The 15047-nt window shown below is 45.2% G+C and overlaps 1 protein-coding gene across 1 annotated transcript; it reads right to left on the bottom strand.

The window, feature by feature from the left end:
• Positions 1 to 11131: 11131 nt before the first annotated feature.
• ABCI5 (Cytochrome C assembly protein) lies at positions 11132 to 12812 on the bottom strand. The gene has a single exon (XM_088512046.1). It carries the CDS (start codon positions 11882 to 11884, stop codon positions 11132 to 11134), a length of 753 nt encoding a protein of 250 aa, XP_088368172.1. The 5' UTR covers positions 11885 to 12812.
• Between the last annotated feature and the right edge of the window lie 2235 nt (positions 12813 to 15047).

The following is a 15047-nucleotide window of genomic DNA, read 5'->3' as shown; positions in this document are numbered from 1 at the left end:
ATTCGACTTCATCAATGTTGCCGCAGCAATATGGAATTGGATGCGCTTAAGTGCCAGGTTCTGGTTCTGTTCTCCTCTCCACTCAAACTAAAAGCGAAGCGACGGAAAAATGGACTGCAGGAATAAGAACAACAGCAGGACCCACTGAGCTAGCATGTAATGTTTTCGGGAGGCCTGAAGAATGAAAGACGTTCCCTAAAGCAGCTGCTATTGAAGACGTTGAGCTCGGGTCGGGCTTCTTTGTTTGTATTACTTTATATCTATATCTAGTTTCGCTCAACTCTCCCTTCAGAGCTACCCTTGCCTGAAAGCGGAAAAGGGGGGTTACTAACCAACTGGAGCAAGTAGTCTTGTCCGAAAGCCTCAGGCGAAAGGGCAGCTCAAAAGTAATAAGGTTCTGAAAAAAAGAAAAGCCTTAAGGCAACTAGAGCTAGGAAAATTTTAACCCCAACCACAAATGAACGGGCATTTTCGGGGACTAGCCCTACCTCATTTAATCTTCCTATTAATCTATCTATTCTAGTGGCATAAGAAAAAGTATACACCTGTATGCGACAGGACCTGGTTGCCCAAGCTGCACTACGTACCCTTCTTTGTTAAGGGATCAGGTCACACGTAGTTCTCTCCAAAAGTGAGCAGCAAACATTAGTACGAGTGATTCCGCCTCAAACTATAAAGAGGGGGTTCCCTGGGGCGACACGATATTGAGAGAAGCTTTTTTTTTTCCGAAATCGGAGCGAGAAAATCTCTGGTGCACGGGGTCTTACCGTCTAGCCGCCGGGTCAATCTCTTTTCCGTAGATGGAGTAAGATTTGGTTAAGGGCGATTTGACTCCGCAGACGGGCGTTCTCACAACTTAAGTAAGTGGTCCTCCTCACCACCTCCTCGTAGTCTGCCTCATTGGGTAAAGCTTCCTCCTGCCCCTCGCCACCCCCGGGTATGACTGGAAGATGCTCCGCACCATCTTCTTGCGGAATTCCCACCTGGGGCGCGCCCCCGTGAACCAGCTGATGCGCCTCGTCTTGGACGGGAGAGAGCGGCGGAGCTTCGACCTCAATAATAGGTGAAAACACCATTTCCGTCAAGGAAAGGGGGGATAAGCTATCAAAAATATCATCCCTGTCTCGGTCTGACACCTCCACCTGCTCCTCAACGGGCGGTTCCACCGGTGGAATGTTTGGGGCGGGCTCTCCACTGGGCTGTTCCAAGTCCCTAAAGAGAGACTCCCCGCTTATGCCCGGGGAAGACGAACCAGGAAGCCGCTGCCCGACTCCCTGGGAAGGCTGCGAATTGATTTCTTCCCCCGGTTCGGCAGGATTTTGAACCCAGTCAGAAAGACCCTCGAAAAAGGAAGAGGAAGGGTGGTCATCCCCCCCGGCCCCAGAAGGATCCATCATAAAAGCGGTTGTTATTGTTCCAGCGGAAATGAGGTGAAACCACAGCGAATTAGGGAGTAGACTGACCACGAAAGTAGTTAAAACGTAAAAAATGAGATTCAATAGTAGCATGAATGGAAAAGGCATCTTTATCTTTCTCCAATAAAGCCATCGATAGATAAAGATCAAAGCTAACAGAAAAATGGTAAGAAGCACGCAATCAAATGGAGTGAAAACAATATTTTTCAAATTTCTACGCAGCCATATTGATAAGCATGTACTCATCGAACCTAAAAAAAAAGGAAAAAGGTTTTTCCTCATAGGCAACTTTGAAAAATCTTAAAATTCATTCGCCACACCAAGGTGAAAGGATTCGAACCTAAACAGATGCGCTGACCAGACTGCGCTACACCTTGTCTTACCCACTCACTAGCTCTTCGTCGTTCGCCTCACCTCACTGCCGATCGCCGCGCTCCTTATCTACGCTAAATGTCCGTACCGTACGTTCTTTTTCGCGAAGAGCGACCTCGACCGACCGAACCAACGCCTTATCAAACATACTTTGATTTTGTCAAGGCTCTCGCGGGCAGCCGTACATGATACCCGACGGTTTGCACCCGCCTGCGGCGAAGGCCTGGTCAATCGTATACGATCATCAAAATCGGAGTCGCTAACACCCATTTTGAGTTGCCTCGTCCTTAGAGTCAAGCTGGATCTTCATTCTACGATAAATCTGCCTGCTGATTGTTCAAGTGGGCTGCGAGCGAAGGGAATAAACCCCGAGCGGGATCAGAGGGCACCTCCCCCAAAAAAGGAGGGGGAACTCTGAGCCCACGCAGGATACATGACCGACACTGAGCACTGCAGCAGCGAGCGGGTTAGCCAAGCAGCAGCTTCTTACGGGACGACTAAGTGCGCTGCAACCTGCGGTTGGATGCGACTTCCTGTGCTAGTAGACGCTACTTTACCCCCCTTACTGGAGGACCCGAATGAAGCCGCTTGGCAAGAAAGATTAAATGCTAGATTTTGCTCTGTCGTATTGTCTTAATTTCATTTATTAATTAATTCATTCCAAGCTTCATTCGTCTCGACAAGCTGAATTTTAATAGGTGTTCAGTTCACAAGCTTCACCCAAACGATTTCACTCAAATAGGTGCGTGACTCTATCAAAGGATGGAACAGAACTCCAGTTAGCTCTAGATTCTCCTAGTGGTTGATTTTACCATATGGTAAGGTTGGTGCATTGTTATTGCCCGTAGCTACCTTCATTAGGTGTCCCCGACTGAGCTTAAAAACCAGCCTGGTGGGCATGCGCCGGGCTAGTCTCCTGTTCGAATAGGTTTTGGGTAAGCAGAATTTAGGCGAGTTGTTGGAATCCGCTTTGCGCAAGCTTTCCCGGCATTTTTGGATGACATTTATGTCTGTCAAATATTCTTTTTGTAAGGTTCGACTTAAAACGGACAAGAGGAATTCTCTTCATGGCTTACTGGAAGTTCGGCTAACTCTTCCCTTTAGAGTGAGTTTTGAACGTTCTTAGCGAAACTCTCGGCGATTGAAGGGCGGCAGCAGCGGTTCATCAAGCAGCAGCTCACCAATCTGTTTTATGATCAATCAATCCATCCCTCCCTCGTGGGTGCAGGAGAAAGCGAAGCGTATGGGTTATTGGAAAGGTAGTGGGCACAGTAAGCATGAGTCGATTTCAGGATGACGACTGCTATGTTTATTTAGCTTTTGTCACACAAAAACTAATCCTCGCACGTATCTTTCCTGATGTTAGTTACCGACCTCAGTCGAGAGTTAGTGAGATCTTCCTCTGTTGCGAAAGCGTGGCCTAGGATTGAAAAGAGTCTAGGCATGTCTAGGAGAAGGCTAAGAATAATAGAATCAGGTTGGGCGTAGTGAATTCCCTGGATCTAGTGAAGTCCTATACTCGCACATGTCTGTCCAGATGAAAGGAGCTCTCAAGCCTCAGTCTAGAGACAGAGACGGGTATGGATTCACTTTAGTTATTGAAAGAGAAAGAATACGAATAGAAAAGTAGTGTCTTCTACGAGACTGGAAAGCGAAAGGCTATTGGAGAGAGGAGTCAACGCTCTGCCCTACTACCTATTAAGGCCGGGCGGGCCCTCCCTTCCTTATTGCCTATATAGCTCTTGCGAGGACAGCTATGAGATGGCTTGAAGGATGTGAAAACTACTGAATTGAGTTGTTCAGGAGGTAAAACGTACTTCATTGCAAAATGAAGGAGTGACTTGAACCCAAAGAAAGAGCATCTTCGCAGTACAAAGCAGTACATAAGGGCTTAGACGAAGACTCAGATCAGAGAGATCATTAAAGAGCAGATCGTTAGCCCCCTACCCTAAGTCCCCCTCGGGGCGTAAAAAAGACCCTTTAGTGAATAGTCACCATTAAGTCTAGCCTACGGAAAGCTTGTATCTTTCAACCGCCCTTTTACCTTAGCACAAGCGCTAAGCGATAATAATTCCTTTTCTTTTAGCCTGCTTCTAACTTATGAATTCCCTTTCGCTTAGCCTGCCGTTCACTCCTCTTTCCCTTTCTTACCTTCTGACTTTCCTTATTAGAAAGATTAGCAAGCAAGTCTTCTTCTTTATTATGTCTCTACTTTCACTTTCTTTTCTCTGTAGATTCCCTTAAGGACTCCTACTCCGCTTTCCCCAGTATAGTATGATGGAGCCCCTTACTCAAATAGGGCTTCTGCCTGTGTACTGCTTTGACCGATTCTCTCTTTCAGTCTTTACTGGGTCACCCCTAACATAGTAATAGCTCATTCATCTCTATCATACCATTCTCTCAGATGCCCTAACTAATCAATAAGGGGAAGAAAGACCTTTTTTGTTTGAATATGAAAAGACAATGCATTCTGCCTTCTGAAAGAGAAGCCGCATTCCCCTAAAGAAGATGGCCATATCCTCGTATCGAGTTAGCCCTTTATCTGGAGCTGGAAGAAGGTCGAGAAAGAAAGGCAAAGCGAAATACCAACCGACTCTGTTTTACTATATTTAAACTATTTATTATTCTATTTATTATTAATAGGTTGAGTGAATCTTGAGCCGATCTCTCTTTTCCAATATTGAGTCAACCCTGCTAACTTCTATCATCTTATTCCACTCTAAAAGGAGTGAAACAGCTTGACCATAGGGAAAGGAAAGGAGGTAATTTAGTACGAATAAGAATAGCTCGAAGCCGACCAGTCTCTATTTCTTCCTACTAAAGTCGGGCTTAGTCTTGGCTCAAGTCTCGCGATGAGGGGATAAGCGAGGTAGTAAGTCCGCAAAGAGGAACTCCCTGGGTAATCTCATCTGATACACTTTATGCGCCTGCTTCCGGTGAAAGCCCTTTTTTGTTTGAATATGAAAAGACATTGGTCAAGTTCAGTTCTTGAGCCTCTCGTAGTAGAAAAGAAGAATCTTCGACTTTGAGCTTCAGTTATCTATCTTCACTAGCCTTCCTTGCCTTCCGCCTTACGCAATAATAGGGGTAGTTACACTCGCTCTCTTAAGCAAAGAGCAAGCAGCAAAGAGCTAAAACCGGCCGTGTCCCTCACTCTCCAACTTACCTGAATTAGCTATCCTGGCAAAATAAGTAAAGATAGGAATTTCATGCCAAAAATTCCTTTCCCTATGGTCAAGCTCTCCTTAGCACAAGGAGTGAAGTTTTGAAGTAGAATTGGATTCTTTTCTGGAGCACCATATAGAGAAGTAGACACAGAGGGGGGCATGGGTGACGGACTACCCTGTCTAAAAGCAGAGTTAAGGCATTAGGCCCCCACTCCCAAAACAGAAACTAAAGACTATTTGACCTCTACCACGAGATCAACGGACTATACTGATGCATGGACCACAGGAGAGCTTTGACCCACTCGGGTTAAACATCAATAGACTAAAAGCCCTGTCTCTCTTCGTAGCATCAATCGTTCATGGATAAATTGCTGGCTCTCGCGGAATCAGTATCTCCAAGTGGCTTTCGTTGGTCTTAGGTAGAGGTAGTAAGTCGAAGTAGGAATGTAAAGTCAGGACTAGAATGAGGAAGACGACAGACCCACCTAGTTTGAAAGGCTCAGTAAGAGGCTAGGTTGTTAGAGAGATCTAGAATCTATGGCTCCGCAGGATCCGCTGTTGGATATGGGTCCGGATCACCACCAGGAACCGTGCAAAGGGAGAGGAGGAACTCTCTGAATCTTCATTCAGTCTTTATGGCACTGGAGGAAAGAAAGAATGGAAGACTTCGGAAATAGAAATTAGTAAGGAGAAAGTCGATGGTATAAACCTGAGGCAAGGGAGAATTCCGCTCTTGGAAACCCGGACATTGAGGGGACTGGAAAGGACTCAAGTAGGGGATCGGGAGAAAGAGTAAAGACAGATACGGATCGAAAAGAGAATGACGAACCTTTAAGTTAAGGTCTTGGTCCAAGCAGCATGGGAGTCTTTGGGCTGGGCATGAGGGCTATAGTTCGGGCAATGAAATCAAATGCGAATATAGGCCTTATTCAACTATCCAGGCAAGGAAAGAAAGGCAAGCTGCTTTGCTTGAGGGAGTGAGCTTAGTTTGAGTTACTTGCTCCTTCTTTTTCTTTTTCTAATACCTATATCCTGCTGTTCTTCGGGTTCACCTAGGCGGGAAAGGCACTTACTTAACTAAACTAGCAAGAAGAAGGTGCGTGTGCACCGAGGCAAGAGGCAAAGTCCAAGAGGAAAACATTACAATAGTGAGACACCGTTCGGGCAGGGGAGGCTGTTCCTGCTGCTTGATTGGCCTCCCTTCCCCGATCGTGCCAGGCTTTCCTTTCTTGCTGGCGTACCGGCCCATTCAGCATTCAGTCTATCTTCTTCAAGCAGCAATAATGGATGCAGACGATGTAAAGTCTGCTGTATCCGCGGTAAGTGGTCCGTGAGTGTAAATAAGGTTGTCAGCCCTGGAGGGAGCACACGAAACGTAGGCTTAAAAGCTGCGAGCGGAGGTATCAGAGGATGCGTTCCCATTCCTATCTGGATGGGCGGGATAGCGTATAGCAAGCATCTGTAGCAGCTCTATCAGGAAAGGGAGGGCGCTTCGAGCGTAAGGAGGGAACTAGTAGGCTAATGCTTATGGCTAAAATCCAAGATATAGGACCACTTTAGCCGAGTTTGCTCAGTCGTCAATTGATACCAGTACATTAAAGATATTCAAATCACTTTCCTTCCTAGGCTTGAAGAAAGGTGCTGCTTCCGTCAGCTTTTCCATCTATATGCGAGATAACTTTTTCAAATGTACGGCTGATCTATGAGTGAAAAAGGGCTTCAGTCATTTTCCAGCTATATGAGACACGAAAAAGAACCTTTCCACCTTAGCTACCCGGCGGAGCTCCTCGCAAGTCTTACTTGCTCGCGGAGGAGATAGATACTAATAAGACGAAGGCTTTGAGTGAACTCCCCTCACTCTTAGGGTGGCTCGCTACCCTATAAATAAGGGGAAAGATGGTTGGTTCGCTCGCTTGGTGGAGTTTTATTCTCAATCGGCGAAGCCTCGCAAGTGTCCCCTCCGGCCTGCTTACTTGCTTACTGGCTTACTGGCACGGTACTTACTGCTTTCCATCGCTTGCTTTCCTAAAAGAAGTGTCGGGTTGCTTGCTGTTCAGGGAAAGAGGTAAGGTTAGTTACGGTTTCGGGTGCATGCTCCAGTTGCTAGCGAGCTTCTGCTTATGGGATCAAACCTTACGTTTACAGCATTAAGAAAGTGAATGTGACCTCGCTTCAGCTATCGGGGTAGGTAGCTAAGATGACAAGCTTTCTCGTATCGATATCGAGCCCAACTCTCTCCATCATCACCAGCAAGTAAAACTTTTCCTTACCCTCCTACAACCCTTAAAGGAAAAGGAAATATGGGAGCCCGAGCAAAAGCAAGCAAAGAAGAAAACACTTTTTTTTTCTTTACAAAAAGCTCCACGCAGGGAGCAAGCAAGCGCCACCATAGCTTTTTTTCTATTCCGACAGGCAGGCTTTCACTCTTGCGTCCTGTCCTCTTGTTCACATGGCAGCTTCCTCATTCCTGAATTTCATGACTTATTAGTAAAGTCAAATGAGTAGAGAAAACAACCCGCTTGAGCTTCCGTGGTGACAGTTCTGTGAGATAAAGTCTAAGATGGAAAAGGGAAGCTGACTCCCATTCTGTTTCTCATGACCTATAATTATATATAGTAGGTAGTTATACAGCTTCGTTTGAACTTCTTCCTGTTCTGGTGATTTCTAATATGACTATGAGGAATGCTTGGCCCGTACTCTCCAATCCTATTCGCCTGGTCTCAATAAAAACTCCAAATTCAACTCGTTCTTAGGTGGCTCGCTCAGTGCCTACCTTTGCAGAATAAAGAAAAAGTCAAGCCCACTAACCTGGTATTCAATCCCCTTCTTTCCAGAGTGACCAAGAGTACATTCCTCGCTTGAGACATTCTACGCTTCGCTCCTAGCTTTTCCGAAAGACCGTATGTTGGGGCATTAGACCTATTATGGTTGGACCTTATTCACAAGAAGATTGAATTCAAGCTTGGACATACATAGTGAAACAAGAAGAGTTTATCCGAGGGGGGGTAACGATCCGAGACTCCTTTTCCTTATGGTCCCAATAACCTTATGATCCCAAGAAGCTAGCTGTCTTTTCTAGTACCCCCAATTAAGAGAGTCCTTCTAGGGGTAGCAGGAACTCCTTCTTCTTTCTTATATGTCCTCTATTTGATCTTATCTCCTACATGACAGGAATCTAGTTCGAGTTAGGTCTTTTTGAGGTAGGAATCCTGATTGTATGCCTATTGGTGATATACGTCGGCGCTGGCTACCATACCCTTTTACTAGATAGCTTACTTAGTCCTCAAAACATGCCTTTTTTGGACTTCTATTCGATTTCGACCCCTATAAGGTCTTCTTTCTTCCGACTCCACCCCGCCCCCTCTATTTAGCCCCAGGAAAGAAAGATTGGGAGAAGCGGATAAACTAATAAACTAAGAGAAAGCATTCACGTCATTGAAGCTGACGCTCTCTCAAAGCAGCTAACAGCAATCGGATAAGAAAGAGAGACGAAACTATCTTATTAAGATCAAAGAATGACTGAACTGACTCAAAGAAAGGAAAGCATCGGATAAGCATGAAACTATCTGCGTAGCCAAAAGCAAGGGGGATTGAAAGAGGATAGGATTCGCGGCATGGAAGATGTCTGGAGCTTTCAGTCAGAGGTTACAGGACAGCATTCTAAAGGAAAGTAATTCTTTTGATTGGATCGAAAAGTCCTTCCGGGTAGAAAAGGGGGAGCTAGCACTTTCAAGCCTGCTTCTTACCTAGAGGAAGGAGAAGACTTAGCATATGAAAGTCAGTGACCGAGTGATGCTTTCGAGGAAGGGGGGAATTCGATGCCGAGCTTTCAAGCAAGTAGCGTTTGGAATGGAAAAGGATTCAATCGGTTCCGATAGAGAGGCAGTGGGGCTGTGAGAGGCAGAGAGGAGCTAAGCTAATGGCTAGCAGCTTCCAAGCTTTTCTAAAGTTCTAGTAGATGCTGTTCGGAGAATCGGTTGAAGCTACGGAAATCCTTATTGAATAAAAGAATTGTACGCACGAAGCAAGCAACGGGAACCTCTGCCTCTGCCTTTGCCCTAGCTCCTACGGATCAAAGCTAGGCCACACAAAAGAAGGAAAGGTAGCCTGTAGAATCTGGCTCAAGGATAAGCGGTTGAGCAACCGAGAAGAGCTACTCGAGTAAAAGACGAGAGGAAGCGAGTAAAAAGTAAGGATAGGGAGAGGAAGATGACTATCTAAAGCCGATAGTCCAGTAGGTCCTTGTAAGGCGAGTGGAAGGAAGTGACTCGACCGATAGGTTGAGGGAGTCAGGCAGGTCTGGGGGTAGTGCCTCCTAAGAGGTATGATAACTGCACCATTCAAGATCAATCCTTGTATCCGGAGATAGATGGGCGAAAGATGGACGAAACTCCTTGAAAGTTGAACTGATTCTTATCTGCTTGTTCAAAGCCTGCCCACTCATGATGACATGAGATTCAAGACCCCCTTAAATAATGTAAAGGCAGCTGATCCCGATTATTTCCTTGATCCTTCATCTGGCATGAAAGACGGGCAACCAAACTACCTTGAAGAGCGGGAAGAATTCTCTATAGATAGGGTACATATTATATTCTGGGAGGCTAAAAGGGCTAATGCTCGCCCCATCAGTCAAAGCAAAAAACCATAGGCTCTTCGCGGACGATACAATAATAATGGGGGAGGCGTCCTCTATTTAGCAAGGAATGCACGACTTGATAGCTCAGCTTGGATCAGGAGGGGTACAACCTCTTCTCTACCAACCGATTCTCTTAATAAATAAGTTGGGGAATTAGATGTCCCGCTACTAAGAGAGGGCAGCACTTAGCACACAGGACTCTCCTATCGAGCGCAGGGGAAGCTACATACAGAAAGAGAAGAAGCAGAAGAAGCTACAAGCTAACATCTGCGACTTAAGGTCTGCGTCTAATCACTACTAGCTTCTCAAAGGCACGGAGGAATGACAACTGCTACTGGGAGAGCGACCTTAGCAGACCAGGGAAACTCACGTACTAGCGTACGCTGCGGCTGATACTACATATAGCTACTAGAGATAGGCCCAGGAGGGAGGGAAGCACGGGGCACAGGACTCACTTTAGGCTTTAGGAAGGAATTATTATCGCTTAGCGCTTGTGCTAAGGATTGCAATATAAAAAAGAGAATTCCAGATTGAAGATCTCTTGACCCATATACGATCCAGTTCTACATCTTAGCGCTGAACTAATGAATAGAGATTGAGCTTCACTTCGCGAGTCGGGAATGGCATCATTTATTAAAAAGTGCTAGCGTTGACAAGAGATGAGCTAAAGAGGTGGCCGGGCAGTTAACCAGACCCTACCACACCTTTCAAATATTCAAGCAGCAAGCAAGAGCTGTGCCGGCTTATCCGGAAAATTAAATTCTTGTCACCCCAAATGCTACTACCTCTTTGCTAAGCACAGGAATGCTTGATCGAGAAAAGCAAGCAAAGAAGCAGCAGGATACGGAATATGAAGAGGCTGGAGGTAGAGCCAATAACCAATTGAAGAGTTACATACTACAGTATAAAGCCCCCAATCATACTCTTGCCAGTGGCATAGATTGTATATACTCTCGCCGATTAAGGCAAATTCTGCGCTCCACGAAAAAACATAGGGGGTCGTCCCTGGACTTAAGGAAGGCAAAACTAAAAGTGCCCCTATGACTCTGGTTCTAGTGAAAACGATGAAAGTATAGCTGTGCTCCAGTTTTTCGGGTAAAGGTTATACGGTGAAGAGCTTTCTCTAAGAATTCAATTAGAAGGCGACCTTATTAAAGAGAACATTCGGGACATAAAAGCCTATGGTAATCTCGTCCTTAGTTGCCGAATCTAATGGAGGTTTCAATCCGACGGATCAACCGTAATTTGAAGGTAAAACGAGGCCTCGACGGAGATGATGGATGGGAACTCCTACTCTGACTATAGTTGCGATCTCTAAGCGGGATTTTCAGTCATCTATCCCTTCCCTAGCGAGTGAAGAACGAGTGGATGTTTTGAACGAGTGTTGAGCGAGTGAAGTGCCCCATAAGCTATAAGGGCGAGCTATATGTATAAATTCCGTGAGCAGCAATTGAACTGAACGTTCCAAGTGCATCCAGCAGGAATCGAACCTACGAATTTGCCTCTTTATTAGGTTGGTATAGGTTGGGCGCTTTAACCATTCAGCCATAGATGCAAAAAGACTCAGCGAGTGAACTAGGTTTTGGTATTCCTTCTCGAGCTTCTATTTCTTCCGTTAAAGGAGATTCGAGAAAAGATGGAATAGGAAGACGTGTTTCCAGAACAAAGAAGATACGGGTTGAGAAGGGGAAGTTAGCAAAGTTAGACAAGATTGGAATGAGCATAGGAACATGTATTGATGTACCAGATCGGCTAATGCTCCCAGGTTGATGCGATGTATTCCACCAGTTGACTGAAGACTTGATTATTGGTATATCGATCGGTCCAGCACGGATTGAAATAGAAGCCGGTTCGACAGGAAGCTTTTGAAAACGCAGTGCACCCAGGTAAATAAGAAACGAGATGAATACAGAGGTTAAACGAGCATCCCACACCCAAAAGGTGCCCCACATAGGTCTTCCCCGAAACCCCCCAGTAACTAAGGTAAACAACGTAAAAAAAGCACCCATTTCTGTACCGGTTCCGGAAGAGCGAAGAAAAAGGGGATGTTTTGTTAATAGGAAGAAGAAAGTGTTTATAGCCGTAGCGATATAAACAAGAATACTCATCCGAGCCGCAGGAACATGTACATACAGAATACGAGAATTTCCACCTTGTTGAAGATCTAGTGGTGCTACCCGAAGACTTAAATGAATAGCCATCGCTGTTAAGAACAACCGAGATCCAATAATAATTTGCGCGTAGCTTCTGGTCTTTGACATCAAAAAATACGGTTGTAATAACGAAACGGACATGTGAGAATTTGGTCCTAGCTAGTGGAACAAGAAAGACATGGATCTATATTCAATACGCAATCAAAGGATTTCCCCCAACGAAGAATTCCCCCTGCTTTGTTTTCGCTCCGCGAGCAAGGAGTGCCACGCACGAGCGGAGCGGCATACCGAAAAAAGAAAGGTTTTGGAAGAAAAAAAAAGTGGATTCCCTAAAACTTGGCAAGTTTGTCTTGCTTGCCATCGTCCCTGTTTTGGCGTGAGTTTCTTCTGGGTCAGGAAGTCACTCGTCGCCACATTATCCGTCTTGACCACAAATCGTGACCCGCCTCCACGTTCTCAAGTAGTGCACTATTCTTTACCATACAAAGGCATCTCCTTCTCCTGGACCACGCCTTTCGGTCTCATTGAGCTTTCGGCTCTCATATGCTACTGGGTTACCTTGTTGTACTAGCATACCGCCTATGACATAGTCTGACGCATCCGTGTGTACTTCAAATGGCTTAGTGTGATCTGGCAACTGCAATACGGGGTCATCAATCACTGCCCGCTTTAGGTCCTCAAAAGCTCTTTGACACTCTTCCGATCAGTGCAGTGCCATGATCGGTCCGTACGTCCTTCTTTAGGAGATTTTTGAGTTGAGCAACCCTCTTCGAGTAACTTACGATGAATCTTCGGTAATAGTTCACGAGCCCTAAAAACGATCTTAGCCCACTCACCTTGGTAGGTGCTTGCCACTCCTCGATGGCTCTGATGCCCATCCAATGCCCTAGGAATATAGGAATAGGATCCCTTTCTATCTTATTATAAAAGCCAAAGGAGCATTTATCTTTCTTTACATAGAGATAGAGGTGATTCTTCCTTAGCACGAGCGCTAAGCGATAATAAGACCTTTGCTTAGAGTTATTCAAGAAGCTAACTAAGGATTGAATGAGGTACCGTTAGGGCTCCCTAGTCGTCTTCCTCTCAACCTCTGTCAAGAAAGAAAATAACAGCAGACAGCGGATAAACTTATATAGGAAGATAGGTTGTAAGATGCACTTCTTCACTTATAGACTCTTGACTGAACTATTTTTACAAGGAATAGAGGAAGGCATCACTCTTATAGCTGTAAGAGGAGTGAGTTACGAGAGTAAGGAACAGAGTGAGACTTCTTACTCTGTTCCTTACTCTCGTATGTGACAGTCTGACTGAACTGAGCTCGCTCCATCTCTCAATCAATCTGTCCAATGATGGCACAAACCAAATTCTACTTTTTGATGGAATTCAAAGATATGAATTAACATCTCGATCGGGTGAGTGTTCATCATCAGCAAGCGCATTCTCAGAGTTCTCATTCTCATCTTTTATCTGTTCTAGCTCATTCACCGATTCTGGTAACCAATTTTATATGGGAGAAGGCAGCTTTCAATCTAGGGTGTTAGACTCAGCTCGCGCATCAACCACTCGCGTCAGAAAGGTTGGAATTGTTTTCGTTCAAGCTTACTGAGTTGAACAGGAATGAGACTGACAGTCAACAGGACAAAAAGCAGGTGTTTCCGAGCTCGATCTTGTGATTGACTAATCTGCTTTTCCAATGTCAGGACTCCATATATTAAAGGGGAAGGGGCTCAACCCCAAAAACTGCCTATAGATGAACCACTTCCTGCTCTAAGAGAGATTGGATAGAGAAGGAAGAACCGATTAGGGTACACAAGCGATTCTCTGAAAGAATCAGTTCTTGAATAAGATGTCCTGCCCCCACTTCTATTGAGAGGTCCCTACTTCATAATAGATAGGCAGACGCGAAGGAAAGATAGGCCTGGGTGAAGAATGACTATGTCTCTTGAGTGCCCCTGTCCCCATTTCGTAGGCAATCAATCGGAGAACCGGGGAGGTGTCCTCACTAAAGACTAAAGGGCGGATCTATTCTATATAAGCAATTCCCCATTTTGGGCTAGATCCCATGAAAACCTTGCTTCCCCATCTTAATCTTAGCTCAGAACGACGGAACACTCTAAGAAAGGGAAGGCTAAATAGCCCTTTTATTAAACTAAGAGCGAAAAAGGGAGAATAAGTTACAAGCTAACTGCTGCTCCTTCTGATAGCGCCATAGCAGAGACTCCTACTAGCAGGATACAATACACTAATCGCCAAATAGACAGACGGAAGACCCGATCCGGTGTAACTAACTCGACCTGATTGAGGGCAAAGGATCAAAACCTTCCTTCACCTGATGGCGAATACAAGAAGAGTTCGGCAACGCAAAAGCGGGATTAATAATAAGAAGATCGCGTTAAGAGACTCGTCCCCTGAACTAGATAGTTAACGGCGGCAAGCTGTGATCTTGCTGTAGGGTCAGAGCTGCACCGAAGAACTGTTATTATCGACGATGGCTCTGATCCGCGTGAATCAGACGGTGAGTGACTAGTTCTTGAAGGGAACTGATAGCACTAGTTGTGTTGTGTTCCCGTAGGGTAGTTAAAAGCGTAGGGTACCTTTGTGACTGGTTAGCGAGTCAGAGACGATTACGAGGGCTCCCAACAAGACTATAGTTGCTAGTAAGATTCATGAAAGACTTTTACACTACAGAAAATATGCTAGGCCTAGTACTGGTAGACACCTTATATCTATTAGTATTATTACTCGTAGTCTCCCGTAAGTTCAGGTACGCTTGGTATGAAACGTATTCCTTAGGCCCTTAGTCAAAACGCAGGGAAGAGAGAAGCAACTAAAACTGTAACTGGATACCCCTCTTCACTAGCCTCACTGGCTTCCACAGACTCAGGGGTTTTATGTACTACTGGAAATAAGATATGCTAGAATGGAATATGCTAATACAGGAGGTAATATCCCATCGATAAGGAAGGACTTCAATTCAACTGTTTCGATGGGACTAGACAAATTAGCCACATCCAAGGGATCTAAAAAAAAAAGGGAAGTCAGAACTTGCTGGCTTTACTTGCTTTGCCTTCAAAAGAGGTTATGGTTACACTTCCCCTTTCTGGCTTGCTCATATCATAAAATCACTTTCTTGACCTGGCCGGGGCCGGGAGAAAGCATTAGCAAAAGGAATAGGAATGCCTTCAAAAATAGATTACACAAGCGCTTAGGCAGGACCCGTATCCACCTTATACATAGACCTTAGCATTCTCAATAGCTGCAAGGGATTACCTTCAAACTGCAATAGGCTGAGCTGGGAATATCT

Source organism: Corylus avellana, unplaced genomic scaffold (genome assembly GCF_965113065.1).
Source record: "Corylus avellana unplaced genomic scaffold, dhCorAvel1.hap1.2 HAP1_SCAFFOLD_27, whole genome shotgun sequence".
In the NCBI taxonomy this organism is placed as follows: Eukaryota; Viridiplantae; Streptophyta; class Magnoliopsida; order Fagales; family Betulaceae; genus Corylus; species Corylus avellana.
Note: the sequence above shows the minus strand (reverse complement) of the source record. Positions and strands in the feature narration are given on the sequence as shown.

Bases quoted from the DNA above. Each gene is read 5' to 3' on its own strand.
- ABCI5 (XM_088512046.1), bottom strand. From the start codon at position 11,884: ATGTCCGTTTCGTTATTACAACCGTATTTTTTGATGTCAAAGACCAGA.